The 23,079-nt window shown below is 41.8% G+C and overlaps 1 protein-coding gene across 2 annotated transcripts in view; it reads right to left on the bottom strand.

The window, feature by feature from the left end:
* Window positions 1-7,231: 7,231 nt before the first annotated feature.
* The window catches only part of LOC116311836 (scavenger receptor cysteine-rich type 1 protein M130-like), a 63,844-nt gene continuing 47,996 nt past the window's right edge, over window positions 7,232-23,079 (bottom strand). For both annotated transcript variants that reach the window (XM_039615122.1, XM_039615123.1), the window contains 8 exons: window positions 19,636-19,911; window positions 19,157-19,483; window positions 18,285-18,569; window positions 11,502-11,807; window positions 11,137-11,424; window positions 10,601-10,927; window positions 9,008-9,090; window positions 7,232-8,928 (listed from right to left, as the gene is read on the bottom strand). In XM_039615122.1, the coding sequence (XP_039471056.1) occupies window positions 8,902-8,928; window positions 9,008-9,090; window positions 10,601-10,927; window positions 11,137-11,424; window positions 11,502-11,807; window positions 18,285-18,569; window positions 19,157-19,483; window positions 19,636-19,911 (1,919 nt within the window). In that variant the 3' untranslated portion in view covers window positions 7,232-8,901. The remainder of the gene's footprint in view (window positions 8,929-9,007; window positions 9,091-10,600; window positions 10,928-11,136; window positions 11,425-11,501; window positions 11,808-18,284; window positions 18,570-19,156; window positions 19,484-19,635; window positions 19,912-23,079) is intronic.

Genomic DNA, 23,079 nt, shown 5'->3' with positions numbered 1-23,079 from the left:
GGCAAAACTTGCTTTTCACATGCGATCAGTTTTGGTGAATGATTTATCACTGCTCGCCATCCACGCCTCCCACTGAACGCCGTAGTGCTACTTTCAATGCACGATTCACACTGATGTCGAGTGGCTGCAGGTGCTTCGTTGTGCCTCCAGGAATCACAGCTGGAATCGAGTTTGTGCTCTTAATGGCTGCTTTCACAGAATCTGTGATATGGGCCCTCATGCTGTCCAAAACAAGCAATGCTTTTTTTTGGCAAAAGAATCCTCCAGGTCCCATAGCACTCTTGCAGCCACTCCTTCATTACGCTTTCCATCATCCATCCTTTCTTGTTGACTTTAACAGAGATGCCGCTCGGGATCTCTTCTCTTGGCATAGTCATCCGCTTAAAAATCACCATTAGCGGAAGTTTTAACCCTGATGCTCTGCAGCCCAGAACACAAGTGAAATTTGTTCTCTGATGGCCAGTGGTTCTCACCGTGAAGGATGATTCACCTTGCTTGTTAACAGTCCTAGTGAGAGGCAGGTCAAACGGCAAAGGCACTTCATCCATATTTATGATCTCATCTGGTCCGATGGAATATTTGTTTATCTTTCTTAGTGTGAATTCACGGAAGTTTGTTATTTTTCCGCATAGTCGGGAGGGAGTTGCTGACACACAGTCGTCCGCGCCCTGATGGACAGTCCTTTTTGTTTCATAAATCTGTGACACCAGGATGGCCCACGTCTGAAATTTTCTCTCTTCATTTCGGTGGCGACTGGTTTGGCCTTTAGTCGGAGCTGCACACCTCGTCCGTTTGCTCTCTGTGTGTTCACCCAGTCTTCAATAAAGTCTTCAAGTTTGGGCCATCTGCTCTTATATGGAAGAAAGCTTTTTCCGTCTTTTTGGACTGAGCCAGTTCTTCACGCTGGCGTCTCCAACATCTCACCATTGATTCGTTTATACCAAGGGTACATGCAGCAGCTCTATTTCCCTCGCTGAGAGCCAAATTGACTGGCTTTAATTTAAAAGCTGCATCATATGAATTTCTTTTGTTTGCCATACTGAGGGTTTGTGAATGAAAGCTTCCTTTGCTCCTGTAATACTCGCCTTGCTCTTGTTAATCTAGTTTGTTTTTCGCGCTAATTCGTATGGCACTTCTTTGCCTGGCGGACGGACATGTGACCAACATACCACTCTTTTCCCCCGATACTGTGTGTCTGATCACATGCCCTTCTGCCAGGCAAAGTAGTGCCGTACAACAGCGGAACAAACCAAAACAAATCCTCTTACGATATCACAAAAATGATGAAAAATCCATAGAAAAGCCGCACCTGACTAAAAGCCGCAGGGTTCAAAGCTTGTGGAAAAAGTAGCGGCATATAGTCCGCAAATTACGGTATCTACCATTATATTAAGGAAAAAAATTGTGCCACTTGTTGTATGAACACATGTTGATCTGTACTGTTTGAAAATGTAATAATTAGGATCAATAAGTAACCTTTGAATGTGTTAGGGCCAATGGTGACTAGTCCAACATAGGGTTAATTCAGCTTGGCACTGCTAAAGTATGCGCATAAGACCCTTTCTCGGCATTTATCTGCATTTAACTGTACTATCCCACGGCATGTACAGCCCTTTCAATGCCTATATGGGAAAATAAACCTGGCCTTCGCTGAACATGTACCTGGGATTCTGGTTCTCACCTCAGACACCAGAAGGCGAGAAAAACCCTTATTGAGCAGTTTATTTCTGGCATGCACCCCCGACTAAACTGTCAAATTGATTAACTGTTAACTGCCTTTTTGCTGAGTTTCAGACTCACTGTGGCCTTAAAACTGTCAAAGGGACCCAATTTAATGATGGATGTAAAACTGGTTCTCGAGAAGCTATGGTGTAGATCAGGGGTAGGCAACCTTTCTGATGATGAGTGCCATCTAAAATTTCCTCAGAAGTCAATGTGCCATATGATTGCATTAGCAATAAAATTAATAACGCTCTATATTAACAGTTACACAGTATATAGAACAAGAATTATATTTGTTTGCAGATGTTGGCAGCTATCAGCGATTAGTTATCAGCTATTTTGAAACAAAAAAAAGACACTTTTTTATCCATAACAGCAAATGAACTGTACAACAGAAACTGCAAATGTTATTTAATGTCTCCTCACAACAATGATAAGAAAAATAAACTGGGCCAATATGGCATGTTTGTTAATACAGAGATACACATGTTAATGTGATCTCTGGTCTCCCACTCAGAGACACAGGTCTCCAAGTGTCCAGCATTCAGACAGCTACCTGAGGACACTCATGTGAGAGAAAATCTGCTCACACAGATATGTAGAGCCAAGTACTGTCAATAAGGCCTCTGCAATGTTCTGAAGACAGTTAAACTTGTCAGGTAGTGACAGCTCCTGAAGCATTTGAAGTGTCGGAATGTGGAAATTTCAACATCGGTTGAAAAAACTGCCAGCTAGCAACGTCCCTCTCACCGGTAGGTATTTTTAGCCAGTTACAAGTTGAATCTGGTAGTTGGGGTTGTTAGCTAAGATACCGTCATTGAGAAGCGGCACAACTAATGTTTCTATGTGAGCTCATTTGTGATGTGCACTGCTAGCCCGGACATTTATTTTTTAATGCACCCTCTCAGATTAACTCACTGCGTGTCGTGTTCAGGGCTGAACTGGGACAAAAAATGGGCCCGGGCATTTTGACTAGAGACCAGCCCACCAGGTATTAAAGCCATAAAGCCTTTGAATGAAAACAAACACTGTTGTGACAGTGATGTACACTGTCTTATTGCTATATGTATGATTTCTATACATTTTACATCAGATAAAAACTTTGACTGTAAAATTCAGGTAATTATTTAATAAAAGCGAGACATTTTAAATGAGAATAAGAAAGAAAAGTATTTCTTTGTCCCCCCCCTTTCCCTGTTAATGCCCTACCTGGCCCCCTGGCAAAACTTTCCTAGACCCGCCCCTGCACAGTTACCAGCTGTCAGCTACTTAGAAAAGGATCCTGGTGTTATTTGTCTCTCAGAAACAGTTCATAACTTCCCTTCAACTCATTCATGTCACCTAAAAGGTAAACCTGTTTCTCCATCACCTGTTCAGCTCTGATGATTCAGTAAGGACATCTCCTGGTTCCATCTTCATGTTTCCCTTTCACCAGATAACCAAACCAATATCATGACCAGCAGCTTTTACAGCTGTGGCTCCAGCAAACATCAGCTGATACTAGAAATTAATATTAAATAAATTCTAACAACAGCTGATCAAGCTTAAACGTGCTGCTGTTGTTTAGCGTGACATCCGCTGGTTTCCTCTTTCTGGCGCAAAGTGGGCGATAAATAAACAAGAGAGAAAAGCCGATCAGCTGATCAGTTTCATGATTGAAGTAACAACAGGAGAGGGAGGGGGAGAGAATGAGAGAAGAAGAGGCAGCTGTCAGCATAAAGACGCAGAAAAACTCCAGCTTTGTGTCTTGTGTGTTCTAGCTGAAGTACCGGACAACCTGCGTTCCTTTTCAGCTCAATACGAAACGCGTAATATTTTCTCTGAATACGGGATGATTCCGGTTTTTTACGGGACGGTTGGCAACTCTACTAACTAACCTTATGAATAAAATAAAGTTCACTATCAGTAACATCATAGCACCCACCCAGCTGTATAGCAACTCCGTCGTGCTAGCTAGTACACAGTACGAGCTATTGTAACTGACGGTAAAAAGTCAGCACAACGAAAATAAACTCCACCTAAACTTGGTTTATATCTGACCCAGATAGACTGCAGGTCATAACTTCTTACCTGAAGTTCAGTTCAACTGACACTCGGGTCTCTCCTCCTCCTGCCTCCCCATTCCCTCATCCACCTGCTGGCCTCTGTGGTAGCTCCGCCATAGCCACCACCAAACAACTGAGTTATTTGCCAGCATCTGGCCAATCCACCACCTTTCATTGTTTATACCGTTACCCCCCCAAAAAACAACATCAGCCCATAAAAACGAAAAATCACCATCGTCCCCCTGGGCAAATGCCCGATGGCCAGTCCAGCTATGGTCGTGCCATCAGTTAACCCTTCTGGCACGCGTGCCCAGGATTGCCAACCCCTGGTGTAGGGTCAGAAAGGATGTATTAAAAGATGAAGATGTACCCACCGGCTCACTCCTTGGCGGCTGCTTATCGGGGCATGGAGCCTGGGGCTCACTCGGGCCACTTCGGGGATGGGGTGCCCTCGGCCTCTCGGCCCGGGGCTCGGTCACTCAGGCACAGCTGGCTGCCGGCGGAGCTCACGGGCACGTCACTGCAACCCCCTGGCTTCTGCCGCGGCTGCTGAGTGACCCCTCATCTGGGACTCTCCTCAGCTCTTTCTGGGATAGCAGCGGCTGCCCTCTGTTGGTCTTCCTTGGTCTCTTGTGTTCTGGGGGCCTCTGGATGTCTGGAGTTTTGATCTCCTCCATACCTGCTTCATGCCCTGGAGGTCGGGGCAGTGGCCCCCCACACCCTCTAGCAGATCATTACATGAAGGAACCTTTTAAAAACAAGCGCGTTCATGCTCACAGGTGTACACACGGGTGATCACACACACTACACCCTTTTGGGCTCCTACCTCAAAGCACACTGTGCGCTGTCGATCTCACGTGCTGCACAATAATGTTTAATATTTAGTATTTACTGTCATATTCCCATATATCATTGTGATCTTGTTTATTACTCGTCTTCTTCTGCTTGCTTTCTTTTTTCTTTCTCAACAGGTGATCCAGGTGATCGATATGTATTTTTTTTTTGTCTGCTTATTCTGTTGGTTTTGTTTTTTGCCCTTTTCCCCGTCCCTCTTCTCAGGTTTTTTTTTCTTTCCTCTTTCTTTCTCCCTTTCTTTCCACCAGTCAAGTCTGTCCCGTATTCAGCAAGTGAAAATAAAATAAACAATAAAAGGTGAATCAGATGGACCATTACGGCAAGGCTGGGATGGTCCATTTGGTAAAGTAAATCCGTTGGGCATCTTTCTTCGCCTTTAGCCAATAATTCTGATGGCAAAAGAACCAAACGGGACAGGTTTAAAAAAAAAAAAAAAAAAAAAAAAAAAAAAGATGAAGATGAAGATGAAAAGGAAGAACAAAGGATGAAAGGGTACCCAACGGCAGGAGAAGGGATCGCTGATCCTATATAAGAGGAAGGATGATATGCCCCGGACTGCTGCTCTCCTGCCTGTCATTTGTGTGTCTTTGCTGTGTGTGCTTTAAGGCTCTACATGTGACGGTTGCTTCTTGTTCTATATGTTATTCTTGCTGTAAATGTACAGTTTTATGCTGTTTATATGACATTGTTAATTAACTCTGTTCTAATGCCATGTCACTAATACATTTTCGTATAAAAACGCATCTTTTTCTCTCCATTTTGGCCTTCCGTCCACACTAAGACAGCATTTTTGGTCAAGGAAAATGGAGCTTTTTGAAAACGCTCTCCAACATGGATTCATTTGAAAACGTCATTCACATAGATTACTGGTTACAATTTCGAATTAATAAGTCGAAATTTTGACAATCAACAGAAAATTTCACTTACAGATTTTTATATAAGGTTTTTAAAGCTGTGGGGTTAATTTTTAACTAACATGAGCCGAGAGGCAGCAGCAACACTAGGCTAACACTAGCTAGCTAGCAAGTTCATAAACCTGGTGCTATTTTAGCGCTATTAATCCATTTGGAGCGCAGAATAACTCAAAATCACTGAAATGTCTCTGTTAACACATTTCGGGCAGTTAGTCCAAAGTTTGTCTATTCTGCGCTCCAGATGGGTTGATTGTGTTAAAAATTATAATCGCATTAATCTTCATGACGGCGTTGACAGCCGTACAACAAACAAAAACTGAAGACATTATGATACAGACTTATAATTGGCACCTATGTGTTTTCTAAATTCTATCACACACATATACGTGAAAAGCGAGAGCGAGGGCCCTCGGTGCACCTGCTTGCTGCTGCTGTGCTGAAGTCTCGCATACGACCTTTCAAAAGGGGAGGGGGCGGGCTGCTTCCAAATAGAGCACATTTCATTCATAATGTTGTCAATCCAAGCCCATTATGTATTCATGACTGAGTGTTCGCCCAGGGCACCAAACAGGCTAGGACCGCCCCTGAGTGTAAAATTAAAACCATTAGAAGATGGACAAGAAACATTCAAAGCCATCAGGTGCTCAGTTTAGTAAAAAGAGAAAAGAAGAGGAGGAGAAACGAGAAAAAGATACAGGTAAGCAGATGTGTCATTGGATAATGAAACAATCATAATCAGAATCAGAATACTTTATTAATCCCTATGGAAATTATGTGGGTTACAGTTGCTCCAAGAAGAAATGGTAAAAATAGTAACAGTAACAGACTAAACTCCAAACAATACATCATGTTACAGATTTTACAAATTTAAGAAATAGTGCTAATATATACAGATCACTCAATTATAAATATCAAGGATTAACAGAGGTGATTATACATACATATCAAGAAAATTGACAAGAATATTACAGAGTAGAAAAAAGCATGTGTAAAAAGGGTGTAAACACTACTGCAGTGTTTACAGTGTGTTAGATGGAGGAGTTGTACAGGGAGATGGCCACAGGCAGGAATGATTTCCTGTGTTGTTCAGTGGTGCTTTTTGGTAATCTCAGTCTCTCACTGAACGTGCTCCTGTGACTAGCCAGCATGTCATGGAGTGGGTGGGGTATTATCCAACATTTGCCTCTCAGACACCACCCTAACAGAGTCCAGCTCCATCCACGAAACATTAATGGCTTTGTGGATCAGTTTATTTAGTCAGTTGGCATCTGTGACCCTCAGCCTGCTGCCCCAGCATGCATCAGTATAGAGGATAGCACTCACCACAACAGAGATACAACAAGATAACATTAATTAGTAGGGATAGTGAAAACTTCTGTTTACGTTTGTTAGGCACTTTGAGTGTTCGCCTAGGGCGCCAAACAGGCTAGGAGCGCCACTGGTCACAGTTACTGAATGAGTCCAATAGACGTGTTTTCAGACTGAAGCAGATCTGCTTTAAAGCTAATCCAAGATCAACTGTTAATATCTTTGATTTCCTGATTGAGAGGATGAAGGCTAAAGGGGACAAAGAGAAGGTCCAGAAACTGGAGGAGATGGAAAACGCAGTCGATGAAGGAACCAGAGAAGCAGAGCGATACAAAAATACATTTTCAAAACCAACAGCTGAGAGCAAAGTTAGGAAACTTACCCACTCAGACAGTATTAAGGGGACATAACATTTGACCTCTCTGCACCTTTTGCTTCATTCTGTTTAATAAAGTGTTTTATACTCTGTGAAATAATGATGAATTTATTCTGTTAATCTTTTAAATAAAATTGTCACAATGTGGGCATATTTAAAAAAGTCATTTACAAATGATATGAAACTAAAAAAGCATCCCAAACAAGAATCCATAATGCATATACGATTATCCTGTTTGGTTTTTATTCAAGAAGAGAATTTGTTCCACAGTGCGCCTTCGAGAAAATCCTATCACACGGAACAGAAGAGGCTGAAGTACCAGTTGATAAGGTGTGAATATACAGCGCTCTTGGTCACCAATAAGTGGAGTGGGTGCAGGGCATGTTATACAACGTGCCACATTCACCATGTTTTAAGTGCTTTCACACACCAATGGATGCATCGGAGAACCACCAACCTTCAAATTAGCAGATATTATAACTGTGCTATAGCTGCACCAAAAGGTTTTTGCCTTTGAAGGTAATGTGATTGATTTGATAGGGTTGCCCTTCCTTCACACCCTGTGTCTACAGAGAGAATTAAACCAGTGACCTTTTTCTTGCTGTGCAAATGTGTCAACCACCACACCATTAGCAGAAAACTCAGTTTGTGACCTTTCTCTTTTTCCTCCATAAACTTTTCCTCCACCATTTCCTTCTCAGCTTTCCAAATTGGGATTGTGTAGGTTGGGTCTGAGACACCTGCAAACTGTCTGAAGTGAGCATTGTCTTCCTAAGATGACGAAAACCACCAACCATAAATTCTCTCACCCAAAAAGTGAAAGTAAAACACAGTGTAGATCACGTGACCGGCCAGACGAATCAAATGTTGGCACAGTGCTTCTGAAGCACTATCTTGTTGTTTGTGGCTGTTCTGACACATGCGCCGATGCTTCAGCTTCCAATGACTTCAAATCACTAGTTTTTTGTAAACAGTTTGTAAAAACACAATTGTGAATATTCATGCACTGTACATGTTGAGCACTGCAGTAGGAGTGAGAAGCCTTTTTTGTTGAGATGTTTTTTTCTCTTGTCTGTTAGTTGGGAGATAAGGTTAGATATCTGTCTTTTGTTTTTTAAAATTTTCGGTTAGGGAACATTAGAGACCTTCTTTGTTGTTTTGGCATCGCTCAGCACTGAAGCTAATAAACTGCTACTTAGCATTTTCAGTTACTGTGTTGTCGGCCTTTTGGCGTGGTTTGAGTGGGGAGTTATGTTCAGGTGAACCCAGGCCAAGGATGTAACATTAAATTGTTGTTGCATGTTACCAGATGTAATCCAGTGGCACATGGTATAACAATATCAGATTTAAAGAATAAACAATGACTTAATTTAATATACAGCATGAAATTAGAGTGTTGTTGAAATTAAAAATGAGCCTGACGTCCTGATTGCCTGATATGTTTGTTGGATGACATTGTGCTTTCCCCTCTAGTTTAAAATGAAGCGATACATCAGTGAAGTGAGTACACAGGTTTATAATCAATTGAAAACTGTTGTGTTAACTGTTATGATACTTATTTTTCAGAAATTCAATTGGATTTGAGATGAGCTCCTTTGAGGCGGTGACTTTCATCTTCAGCTGATCCTCCCTCTGCTCCGTGATCACTGTAGTTGTAGTAAACCACGTCAGTGTTCTCCTTTCATCTCAGCTTCTGCTCCCTGCTGGCCTGCAGAGACATCACAGATCAGACTGACTGCATTGATCCTCTCGTCAGTTCATTATCAGCTACAAAGATGTTTCAGTACCTTCCAGGAGAAATAAAGGGCAGTAATCACAATCAGGAGAATCAGCAGCAGGACGACTCCTGTGATGGTATGAACTGTTGAAGCTGTTGGATGGAACAAAGTTTAATGAGTCCAGTAGTTTAAATTATTACACTGAACCTGAATAAAATATTTGATTGATCTCTGAGAAGAAACGGAGTCATTTTTACAGCTGGTCAAACATAAGAATAGTAATATAAGAATATGTGAAATGAAAGAAATATGTTAATCAGACTAAAATGGTGATACACATCTCTAATTATTTGTTGAAAGTGCAAATATATCTTCATTGAAATATTACAAATATAATTTTAATTACATATTTGAGATACTGTACTGTAGTATAAAAAGGTATTGGGACAGTTTTGTTTCGGTACACCATCACAGTGGATGTTTAAATGAAATCAAGTTTAGCTAAACAGTAAACTAAAGCATTAACCAAGTATTCACTTACAAACATGTTAATCCACATTTTCAGAATAAACAAATTTCAAATATACAGATTTTTTTTTATACTCATATAAAAATCCTTTGCAGTCACTGGCTGCCTGAAGTTGAGGACCCAAGAGCATCACTCACTAAATCCTGGATCCCCTCCCTGAGATGCTCTGCTTGTGGGTTATTCTGAAAAGTTCCTCTGCTGGGTTGACATTAGGTGGCTGTTTTGGTTGTTAAAGAATCACCCATCTTTTTTCTTGAAGAAACTCTTGGGTTACTTTTTCAGTTTCCTTTGGCTCATTATCCATTTTCACTGTGAAGCACTTTTTGGTTTGTAGGGATTTAGTGAACCTAAACATCAGTCCTGAGACCACTGCGATTTTGGCAAATGAAAACTCTGGAACGCAACATCAGGTGTGGGTCGTCATGCACGCCGGGATGTCCTTATGTATCATAGTAACATGGTGAGTTATTAGCAGATTAACCCTGGTTCTGAGTCCTGAATGAAGTATCTGAGTATTAGCTAGATGTAGGAAGTACACCTGAAAATGGCTGAGGGATGCATGACAGATGAGATAAAGCTTGTTTGTTTCTCAGAGCTGACCGCACTCAGAACCAACCGCACTCAGAACCAGGCTTATCCAGGTGATGAAACGTGATCTCTCCTCCATTTATAAGGCTCATACACAAAAATTAGATGTTAGGAATTTTCCTTATGTGAACCTGCCGTATAACCTACACACACTGAGCATGTTAAGTTTTTACAAAAAAAAATTTATCCCCAGAAAGCCCACTGTGAGGAAAAAATGTAGAGGACATCAAGCGGCGATGAGCTAGTCCTGATCCTGGGTGCATGACATTCTCAGGAGAAGGCGGCAGCAGGGTGAATTTCCTAGTCTGATCCAGGAGTTGAATTTTTCATCCATATTTCAGGATTTCAGTGGGGTAGCAGATTTAGGACCACACATGAGAAGGCAGAGAAATAATTTCAAAGAACTGATTGTGAGCTGTTCTGTGACACAACAACAAACAAATATTCTGCCATGTTGAACGCTTTGACTGTTTCACCACTCTGCAATGCTGTGATTGGTCAAATGTGTTTATATGCATCCAAAACATCAGAAAAATTCAGCTTACCTGAAACAGCAACAGACAGCAGGCGACTCTCAGAGGAGAAGTTATGAGAGAAAACGTAGATGTGATAAACACAGCTGTAGTTTCCTTGGTGGGCGGGCTCTGCAGCAGGAAACAGGAAGTGGGCAGAGTGATTGACAGCTGGCTGGGTGTAGCTGTATGTGGTGTTTGAGGAGGTGAAGGTGAGCTGGAAGGAGCCTCCTGGGTACTGTGGCTGGATGGAGCAGCTGATAGTGAAGTTGGAGCGGCTGGACACCTGAAGCCCCTGCTGCTGGGCCTCAGAGACCCCATCCATGGAGAACGCATGGATGTTTGGCTGAATTAGCAGGTCTGTAAACACACAGATTCTACAAGGTCACCTTACATCAACCTTTCATTCAAACAATGAGCACCAAACACAGAGTATAATGCTTCCTCCAAGTGTGTCCTGGAGGGTCTGAATCTTTCTCAATCTTTACAATCAAGAGCACTAAGCAAACATATTCATGACAGAAAGCATGTGACAGGTATAACATAGATGATGTCAGTGGTGAGCTTACCTGAGCAGGTGAAATTCATAATCATTAAAGAGTATTCTGATGTTGCACACTCCCTCAGAGCAGATCCAGATTGAACACAGTCAGGTTTGAGTCTCCAAACAGATCTGAGCAAGGACTCATTTCTAGCCTCCACATAATCAAGAGAACCACAGTGCAGGTGTTCACAGATTACGGCTGCTTTGCCCAGGATCCACTCAGAAGCTTCCACTGGTCTCCACTCTCCCAGTTTCAGCTCCAGTGATCCTGCACAGCGACTGGCTCCTCCCACCAACCTGACATCATCAGGCTCTAAAACAAAGCAGAGAGTCATCAGTGAAAGAACAAAGTGAGTTTGAGCCACATCAAAGCTGCAGCTCCTCTTCTACCTGAGCAGGTGAGTCCAACAGCTTTGCCAGGTGAGCAGCTGTTTCGAGCCGAGCCTGAGCTTCTACAGTCCAGGAGAGCAGACTCATGGCCTCCACACTGGAACTCTTTGCTCCACACTGGAGCCTCCACTTCTCCATAGAGTGCCCCCTGGAGGACCGAAGGAGGCCCACAGCCGAGCTCCCTACAGACCACCTCTGCATCCTGCTGGTCAAAGTCAGCTTCACACACTGAGGACCAGCTCTGGTTAGACTTCACCTGCAGTCTGCCTGAACACAGACTGGAACCATTCAGCAGCCTGACAGAGTCTGGATACATCAGAGAAGATCAAACAGAGAGATCAGAGACAGCAGACACACAAGGAAAATATTTTTTTCTGAGACTAACTTGGAGGTTTTGGGACTGTGGGAGGAAGGCAGAGTAGCCACAGAGATACAGAGAGAGGGAACAGACCACCTCTGCATGGAAGTAGATCAACCTGGAGTTGGCTGGTGGTGCTTTCACAGTTAAATGGTGTGCAAGCACCAATAGAAAAAGGAGAACACTTAAAAAAATACTTCTTATGGGGGGCTAACCTCAGCTAAGATGAACACTTCTGCTAACATTAGCCCAGTCTGATATCAATGTCACTAATTAACTTTAGTGACCACTCCTACTGCAGCACTCAATATGTACAATGCTTGAATATTCGCAATGATCTATTTACAAAAAAAATAGTAATGTGAAGTCATGACCAGATATATCTCGCATTGAGAAGGCTATTTCTTTTGGCAATTCAGATCAGCCAGATGACCAGACAGACAGTTGATGCAGAGTAACTTATAAATATTTGTATTTTTATTATGTTTATGTATATTCCTTTCAGGTCTGGAATAATATTGTCTGTTGTGAAAAGTCTCTGCCTTAAACATGCACAAGGGGAACCATAGAGAGAACAATATGGGGATGGAATGGATGTGCAAATGCGTCTGCATAATGACCGAATATATATTGTTTATTTATCCTGGTAAAAAGTCTAATTAACATTAAGCATCTCTTAAATGGAGACCTGGCTAAGCAGGAAAAGTCAAGGTCAACTTTATTTATATAGCACATTCCAAACGCCCCATGCTGCACAAAGTGCTTTACAAACTGAAATGCAACTACCATAAGTAAAATGAACAACAATGATGCAATAAAATATAAAACAGAAGGAATAATACAATAAGACAATAAAATCAACTGAAACAACAACAACTAGGACTGTTAAAAGAAAACATGTTTCAGTCAAGCTGTGCTAAAAGCCAGACCATAAAAATGTGTCTTCAGTAAAGATGTAAAAAGTTCCAGCATTTATACGAATCTAACAGTTAGAGGCAGACTATTCCAGAGTCTGGGACCTGCCACAGAGAAGGCTCCATCGCCACAAGATCTAAGTTTAGACTGTGGAATGAATAGCATTGGATTTTAACCAGACCTCCTGGTTCTTTCTGGAGCAAAAATAAATAGACACTCAGAAAGATAAGAGAGGGCTCAGCCATTTAGTGATTTAAAAACCAAGAGTAATATTTCAAATTGGATCCTGTAAGAAACAGGAAGCCAGTATAGAGAAGCCAACACTGGGGTTATATGCACCTTTCATTTTGTACCAGTCAGCAGACGAGCAGCTGCACTTTGGACCAACTGCAGATGATAAATAGAAGCCTGATCTAAACCAAAGTACAGAGGATTAAAGTTGTCTAGTCTGCAAGTAATGAAAAGATCACTAACATGTTTAAAGACATAAGCTGGCAGGTTTGGCTTTACTTGGCTAGCTGTCTCAGATGAAAAAAGCTAGATTCGACTACTGCGCTCACCTGTCTACACAGTTTAAAGGAACCATCAAGGCACACACAGAGGTTTTTAACATTTGTCTAGAACAGGGGTAGGCAACCTTTCTGATGGCGAGTGCCATTTAAAATTTCCTCAGAAGTCAGAGTGCCATATGATTGCATTAGCAATAAATTTAATAACGCTCTATATTAACAGTTACACAATATATAGAACCACTTTATAGAATTATATTTGTTTGCAGATGTTGGCAGCTATCAGCAAATAGTTATCAGCTATTTTGAAACAAAAAAAAAGACACTTTTTATCCATAACAAGAACTCCATAACAGCAAATGGACTGTACAACAGAAAATACAAATGCTATTTATGGTCTCCTCACAACAATGATAAGAAAAATAAACTCAGCCAATATGGCATGTTTGTTAATACAGAGACACACATGTTAATGTGATCACTGGTCTCCCACTCAGAGACACAGTTCTCCGAGTGTCCAACATTCAGACGGCACCCGAGGACTCTCATGTGAGAGAAAATCTGCTCACACAGATATGTAGAGCCAAACACTGTCAATATGGCCTCTGCAATGTTCTGAAGACAGTTAAACTTGTCAGGTAGTGATGTCCAGCAGGTGAAAATGCAAGCTCCATGAACACGCACAGCTGTGGATTCCAGCTGCTTCGATGTTGCATTAACTGGCATTAACTCAGCCAGCATTTTGACTAAAGACCGGCCCACCAGGTATTATAGGAAAAGCCATAAAGCCTTTGAATGAAAACAAACGCTGTTGTAACAGTGATGTACTCTGTCTTGTTGGTATATGTATGATTTCTATACATTTTACATCAGATAAAAACTTTGGTTGTAAGCTTCAGATAATTATTTAATAACAGCCAGACATTTTAAATGAGAATAAGAAAGTATTTCTTTGTGCCCCCCTTTCCCTGTTAATGCCCTACCTGGTCCCCTGGCAAAACTTTCCTAGACCCGCCCCTGCACAGTTACCAGCTGTCAGCTACGTAAAAAAAGGATCCTGGTGTTATTTGTCTCTCAGAAACAGTTCATAACTGCCCTTCAACTCATTCATGTCACCTAAAAGGTAAACCTGTTTCTCCATCACCTGTTCAGCTCTGATGATTCAGTAAGGACATCTCCTGGTTTCATCTTCATGTTTCCCTTTCACCAGATATACAAACCGATATCATGACCAGCAGCTTTTACAGCTGTGGCTCCAGCAAAACTCAGCTGATACTAGAAATTAATATTAAATACATTCTACAGGGTTCGTACGCTTTTTTCAGGGTCAAATTCAAGCACTTTTTAAGCACTTTCAAGATCCGTTTTTAAGCTTTTCCAGTACCCCCCCGCCGCACTGCCCCGCCAAAAAAAAAGAAAAAAAAAAGAGAATGCATGTTTCAATTTGCATCACCTCAGTAAGACCATGTGAAAAAACACCTTAGCTCCCCTTTTGTTAGGACATAGAAAAACGCACCACACAAAAATACTGCAAAAGGAACGGTCACCTTATATACTTAGTGTATAAACTCAAAATGCACATTTCACTTAAAAATTAAGATGTGCAAATGTGAACAAATCAACTTGTTAGAGATATTCTTCTCCTGTTGAAAAAAGAAAAACGAAAAATAAAGAAATAAGTCTAGATATTGATGCTTCTTTCCTGTGTGACAAAAAAATAGGAGACAGATGTTTGTTTGTTTTTTAAGTTATTTCCCAACAAAACTGTTTTATTGCTAACTACATTGCTGTCTGTATTATTCCTGAAGTCCTAAATGATCACCTTTAAAGTGTTTGTGCTAATAACATCAAGTCAGGCAGGCATGGAGAACAGCACTGACTGTTTAAGTAGTTTAATGTGTAGGTGGCGATAAACACATTTTGAATGAAAGCCGGGGAACCTTGGTAGCACAGAAACAAGTGGCTATTCTTTGTGACCATATGGATCCCTCATATTACCATTATTTCACCCAAAGGCACCAAATTAATACGCAAAAAGCTGCAGCAATACACACAAATATAAACAGTACTTGGTAACAACTTTGCTTTTTAGCCGTTAACCCTCTGGGGTCCAGGATATAATTGGCCGTTTTACCTACTTTTGATTTGGCCTCTATATTTCACCATTAAAAACTGTTTATCTTGCCAATCTGTTATTATCTCATTTTGACATAATGTGTCAGCACAATTTATCTAAATTCAGACAAAATTTAAAATACAAGTAGAAAGTGATATTTTTGACTGTAAAAACCACAAGCATGTTTAAGGAATCATTTTCATAACTTGAAATGCAAATAGAAATTGGACATTTTTAAAAAATATGAACAAGTTTTGCAAACAACAAAGTTATATAGTACTATTTACCTAAAAATGCAGCCAAGGCTCAGAAGTTTTTATATAACCATTCAAAACTATTTACAGAACAATCAGGTGTGCTGCATCAAATAAGGCACACAAATTATTTATGCAACTCCAAAAAATAGTTTGTGTCCACTATAACACAGATGAGAACAGCACAGGGATAAACCTGCAGGTTTGACGGCAGGTGTGTCACTCAGCGTTTACACTGCAATCTGCCTTTGGTGGCTTTTTTGCAGCAACTGTGACATTCACTAGTAGAACTGACACACAAAACAAAAACTACACACTAACTACACAAGACAACACACTAACTTGAGACTCCAAACACGGCAAACGTCACAAATCTCTCACGTATCAAAACTCTCTCTCTGTCTTTCGCTCACTCGCTCTCTCTCTTCGCGGTCACTCCTAAAACTTCCCCTCTTCCCAAACGACCAAATTGCACATGTTGCCATATCATTTTTGATTGGTCGACATGGTACATTTTTCCACCAATAGGGAAGGAGTGTTTTTCTTTTCTTTTTCACTCACAAGCAAAGCGTCTTTGCTAGCGCTCTCCATAGAAAACGCCGTTTTTACCGTTTCTTCCCGAGTAAACGCCACTGTTTTATTAAAACAAAAACACCGGTTTTACGTGGCCTATCAACACAGTTTAAACACTGGTATATAGCTTGAAGTCCGCACGTTCGACCCAAGTTGAAATGGAGACTCTGGGCCGACCCCAGAGGGTTAATCAGAAAGCCTTAAGTTGGCTAATTATGTATCGGGCTAATGTTTAAAGCTTTCACTTGAGTAAATTAACTCATATCACTGCTAAGTAATGTTAGCTAAGTTCACAGCATGTTCCATAATAGCGCTGCCATACTGCATCACACTCAGTGCATTTCAATCATTTCTCCAGCGAGTTTGATAGCTAGCAAAATAATAATCATAATTTTAAAAATTGCATGCGTAACGTACACTTACTGGAAAATTATTTACTAGCACTCACCTATCATGCGACTGGAGAGCGCAAACTCCGCCACTGTCGTTTTCCATCATACACTCATTTAAACAGCAACCTACAGGTATGTTAGCGCACTCATCCCCGACTGGCCGAGGGAGGGGCGGGACACGTTGAAATAGACGCAAGGAAGCCCAGGCAGGGAAATTTTGCTTTTACATTTTGCGACTCATTTTATTTCTCTATCTGATAAGAAAACTATTTAATCAGATAGTTATTTGTGGTGAATGAAATACAGTTACATTTTCAAGCACTTTCAAGCACCACATCTGAAATTCAAGCATTTTCCCAACCTTGAAAAGACAACATTAAAATTCAAGCATTTTCAAGGATTTCAAGCACCCGTACGAACCCTGATTCTAACAACAGTTGACCAAGCTTAAACGTGCTGCTGTTGCTTAGTGCGACATCCGGCGGTCTCCTCTTTCTGGCGCAAAGTGGGCGATAATCAAACAAGACAGAAAAGCCGATCAGCTGATCATTGATCAGTCTCATGATTAAAGTAGCAACAGGAGCGAGAGAGGGGAGAGAATGAGAGAAGAAGAAACAGCTGTGCAGCGTAACGACAGAATAACTCCACCTTTGTGTCTTTTTCCATCCTAGCTGAAGTCCGGGCCAAACTGCGTCCCTTCTCAGCTCAACACCAAACGCGTAATAATTTCTCTGAAGGCGGGACGATTCCGTCATTTTACGGGACGGGTGGCAACTCTACTAACTAACCTTATGAATAAAATAACTATCAATTACTATCAGTAACATCATAGCACCCACCCAGCTGTATAGAAACTCCGTCGTGCTAGCTAGCACGCAGTACGAGTTATTGTAACTGACTGTAAAAAGTCAGCACAACGAAAATAAACTCCACCTAAACTTGGTTTATATCTGACCCAGATAGACTGCAGGTCATAACTTCTTACCTGAAGTTCAGTTCACCTGATACTCGGACCGGCCCCGCCTCGGGTCTCTCCTCCTCCTGCCTCCCTTCTCCCTCCTCCCTCATCCACCTGCTGGCCTCCACTAATGTTACTGAATCTGTGGAAGGTCCGCCATAGCCACCGCCAAACAATTGAGTTATTTTTACACACTGGCCAACATCTGGCCAATCCACCACCTTTCATTGTTTATACAATTACAAAAAAAAAAAAAAAAAAAAAAAAAAAAATCATCGGGCCACCGAGCAAATGCCCGGTATGCCCGATGGCCAGTCCAGCTATGGTCGTGCCATCAGTTAACCCTTCGCGTGCCAACTGTGGCACGCGTGCCTAGGGTTGCCGACCCCTGGTCTAGAACCTAGCATTAGCATTCACATACATTGACAAGTTCAAATGAGTAGTTTTTGGAGGTGCTCTGGAAAACAAAGGCTGTGTAAGGGTGAAGGTACTAATGAACCCTGGCTAAGCTGAGCTGTTAACACTTGTGGCCAGTCAGTAACTGGGGGATGTGACAGTGGCAACCAAAGAAGCTGCTGCTGGTTGTTCCAGTGGACTCCTGAAGCTCTGCTTTGCCAGGCTGCTGGAAACTGTCTGGCAGTCTAGGTGATGTGTGTGTCTACCTGACACATTACTGTCAGTGTAATGTGATAATATTGATAGGCTTACCTGAGCATGTGAGATACAGAGAGAAGGAAGACAACCAAAGTTGTAAACATTCTTTTATAGCTGATCCAGACTCAATGCAGTTGTTTTGGATCTTCCACACAGATTTCTCTGTGGAATCCTCTCGCCATTCTACTGAAACAGCAGAGCCACAGTCCAGATGTTCACAGATAACAGATGCTGCCTTTATGGTCCAGTCAGAGCCATCCATTGGTCTCCACACACCCAAATGTTTCAATTCCAGTGTTCCTGCACAGCGACTGGGTCCTCCTACCAAGCTGACAAACTCTGAGCAGAAAGCAGAGTGTCATAAGGAAAGAAGTAAAATTACTTTTGAAAAGATTAAAAACTTGACTGCTGATGGCGCTTCTGTAAATCATCACTCCTCTCTGAATACTTCTTGTAGCTGTAGAAGTATAGTTTAGGATTTTGACTGAAGCTCAGCTGAGGACTGAACGAACTCTCTCTGCTTGATTAGTAAGAAATTTTCTTTCAGCCTTGAAACATCTCAGTAACCTGACTCTGGCCTTTTTTAAAATAGTTTTTTAATAGTCAGTGAGATAAATATGAGAAACACGAGTCCGCAGACTGCATATACAGAGTTAGCGGAATGGGAAGCAGGACAACCAGTAAACTTAAAGACAACCGTTACAGGAGTGCAAAAATCATAATCTGCCATTTTCATGTGTAAAACAATGCTATCTTGTTTCCAATGAGTGTTAAGTTAATTACTAATGCATGTGATACAACAGTGTTTTCTATTGACATTTATACACTTTCTATAATCTTAGTCACATGGGCTGTTTCCAGATCATTTTCAGTAAGTTTAGATTGATATTTTTTCCAGACTGATATTTCATTATCTCTCAGCTTACCTGACACAGTGACAGGCAGCAGGCGGCTCTCAGAGGAGAAGTTATGAGAGAAAACGTAGACGTGATAAACACAACTGTAGTTTCCTTGGTGGGCGGGCTCTGCAGCAGGAAACAGGAAGTGGGCAGAGTGATTGACAGCTGGCTGGGTGTAGCTGTATGTGGTGTTGGTGGAGTTGAAGGTGAGCTGGAAGGAGCCTCCTGGGTACTGTGGCTGGATGGAGCACCTGATGGTGAAGTTGGAGCGTCTGGATACTGTAAGCCCCTGCTCCTGGGACTCAGAGACCCCATCCATGGAGGACGCATGGATGTTTGGCTGAACTAGCAGGTCTGTAAAGACAGTTGATTATTTAAGGTGAAGTTACAGTCACACTCAGTTGGAGCAGGTGTTTTCTGTCAGTTCTTCAGAGAACTTAAAACTTAAAGAGGGAGAATTACCCTGAAATTCTGGCTGTCATATATGAAGTCACACATGGTCTTACCTGAGCAAATGAGATCCAGGGTGTAGTTGGAGGCATTTGGTGCTGCACACTCGCTTCGAGTAGATCCAGACTGAAAACAGTCAGAGCTGATCTCCAGCACATCTGCAGGTGAGGACTTCGGTCTGATTACAGCAGAAACAGCAGATCCACAGTCCAGATATTCACAGACAACAGCTGCTTTCCTGAGGTCATAGTCAATTGCTGGTCTCCATTCTCCTTGATGCTTCAGCTCCACTGTTCCTGCACAGCGACTGGCTCCCCCCAACCTGACAGACTCTGACGAGAAACAGACCTGACACATTTGAACTGATATTTTCCTCTTTATAAAACAAGGTTAATGTGAGAGAAAAAAATTACCATCAGACTTAGAAGAGAGACCTACTTTGTAATAACCCTCATTAACCCCAAAAAGTTCATTCTGTTCACCTGGACTTTGCATTTTCAGTGGAAGAAACATTTCAACACTCATCCAATTGACTTCTTTAGTCTCAGCTGATTACAGGTTCCTCCAATCTTATAAACAGTACATTTGCACAATGACTGAAACTAGCCAACTGAATGAACAATGGGCTGTCAGTTTACGATCATTAACCTCCTAAGACCCAAACTCTGTCATGGCATGCATTTTTAATTTTTCTTTGCTTTTTGGGTTGATTGGGACTTGATCAATATAAAAACAAAGAATTAGGGGGTTTTTTTTCCTAATTTTTGTTTCTGAGCAAAATAAGATCCACATATGAGGACATTCGTTTTAAATTTTGATAGAACAGTGGCAGTATAATGTCCTCATAAGTGGATATCAGGCCCTTGTAGAGAAAAATTAAGTATTTTGGTCTAGACATCCCAAAATGTGATGTCCACATATGTGGATGCCAGGTCCTAGGAGGTTAACATGCATATTGTCCTGACCATTGATCAACAACCACTGATCAAACACCATTGATCAGTGACAATTGCTTAATAATTATGAGTATCATTCCCAGAGAGTTGGGGAATTGCTGCAATCAAAGCGTTGAAAAGGCTGCCAACGGTGAGTGAGAGCGCCCTTGTGGCGAGAGAGCACAGTTGCGCTATTAGGCACATGGTAGAGCACGGAGGTTAAGCTAACATGTAGCAAGAGACAACTTGCAAACTGATTCGACAGTGGATTGCTATGCCGAATGTGATTTGTTTGCGTGGCTAAACAACTGTGAGTCAACACTGATTGCTGCCAGGAAAGGATAGTCTTGAGCCTTTTCATGTCATTTAGGGAATTGGCTTATGTAGAAGTGCAATGTCTATTAATTTGTTCACCATGTGGCTGGTTCATGCTGCTATGTTACACACTGGTAAGCTGTAAGCTAGAATCATTTTGGTGTTCTGTGATGTAGCATTATTGTGTGTATTTACAATTAATATCGCACTGTTTGGTTTGATGAGTAGTGTAGGAAACTTGGGCTCAAAGACGATCATATAGGAACTTTCATTTATATTTCTGGTTATACTGGAAGACAGTTAATGAAGCATAATTCATGACTTGAGTGTTTATTAAATATTCAGCAGTTTGCATATGTTTTTTGTTTACTTGTACGCCACACCTGTTAGCCTGCAGTTGCATTACTGTAATGTTGTGTTAAAGAATGACAGTAAAGAAGGAATAACCTTATTTGAGCATCCTGTATGTTCTGACCGACACCCTAAGGTGAACACCACTGCTATCCAACCAACGCCTATACAGTCTTTCGTGAAACCCAAATTAATAAAAAAGCATTTTAAGATGGTGAAAGATGTACCCTCAGGCTCCCTCCTCAATTCAGAGATGGTCTTTCACTTTTCACGTAAATGGCCTCCTTGACTCCCAGCTCATCATCATTGAGTGCTCATCATTGAAAGACTGTCTACTTGTATGTAGGCTTGATTCACTTGATCTAGAATTAACACCTATTGCAAACTGAGATGCTCCTCTCACGTGATTTGAATCTCTACTGTGAGGAAGAGTCTGAAAAGTTAGATTAACTATATTTAAATTTTGCTTATAGGACATTGCCAATAATCTGACATTTGAGATAGGAACTGAATCTAGTTTGTTTCTTTTAGAGGTTTCAAGAAGTTCCCTTATTTTTTTCATACCAACAGACAACAGTACAATCCACGCAGAACCTTCTCAAAAGGCACAGTCCATTCACACATACTGCCCAATAACTATAAATTAACCACTTCTAATATTTTGGAGAAAAGAAAAAGGTACAAACTTTTCCTCTAGTTGTTAGCAGCAGACCAGACCTCCCTCTGCCCAGCTACCTCCTCTTGCTCAATTAGAGGGGCACCAAGGTATTGCTAAGCCTCCTCAGAAATATGACCTCTCCAGCATGTCCAGGTCTGCCCAGGGCCTCCTCTCCATGGTACATGCCTACACCTCACTTACGGGACACCCGGGATGTATCCTCATCAGATGCCCAAAGGCTAACCAAGCCTCACAGGTATAATTCTTCAGGTCGATGGTTCTTTTCATCTCCAGTCTCCACCATCTAGTTCAGGGCTTACCACCATGAAAGGTTGGTGCAAAGAGCTGCACGCTACAGCTCTCTACACATCCTCAACAATAGAGTTGCAGAACATTCATTTAGACTCAGTGTTCCCAGCTTTGTTTGGAAGGCTGTCGAAGTTCTAATCGAGGTGGGACCTGAAGATCTTGTGGACCGAGGCCTCTGTAAGATGCTCCCAATGCTCACTATACATTTAGCCAGGCCAGGCATGTCCAGTACCCACCTTTGCGTAACTCCTCTCTTTACCTGAGTGTACAGAACATACAGCGGCAGATCTGATGATACCATCACAAAACTGATCATTGACCTGTGACGTAGCGTGTGCTGGTGCCATGTGCACCTACGGACATCCTTTGTTATAGACAAATTAATTTGCATAGAAGTTCAGTAACTGAATAACACTTGGGTTTAAATCCGACAGGTCGCTCTTCTCAGTCAACTTCCCCAGGTCTCTATGTTACTGCCCATGTGAGTGGTGAAGTCCTCCAATAGGACCACAGAGTCACCAGATGGAGCAACCTCCAGCACCACAACCAGGCACCCCAAGAAGGCTGGGTACTCTGAATTGTCATTCAGCATATAAAATAGAATAAAAAAGCAAATGAAAGTCAGTATCCAACCCTTTTGACCACCGGAAAACCCCCCAATGTGCAGGCAGTGAGCCAACACGATACAAAGAAAAAAAAACCTCCCCTAACTGCTGCCTCTCACCAAGTGCAACTCCAGACTTGACCAGCCCTTCTCCAGGAGGCTACTTCCCCACCAGAGAATTAACGTTCCGTGTCCCAGTCACCAGCCTCGATAAGCAGGCCTCAAATTGCCACTGCCTCTGCCCTTGACTGCCACCCAACACACATTGCACCTGGACAGGGACCAAATCTGCAGTGATGCAGACACTGTATGACTGGAAACCCCTTCT

This window comes from Oreochromis aureus, linkage group 7 (assembly GCF_013358895.1).
Source record: "Oreochromis aureus strain Israel breed Guangdong linkage group 7, ZZ_aureus, whole genome shotgun sequence".
Lineage (NCBI taxonomy): Eukaryota > Metazoa > Chordata > Actinopteri > Cichliformes > Cichlidae > Oreochromis > Oreochromis aureus.
The sequence above is the reverse complement of the archived record's forward strand: the minus strand, read 5'-3'. Positions and strand labels throughout refer to the sequence as shown.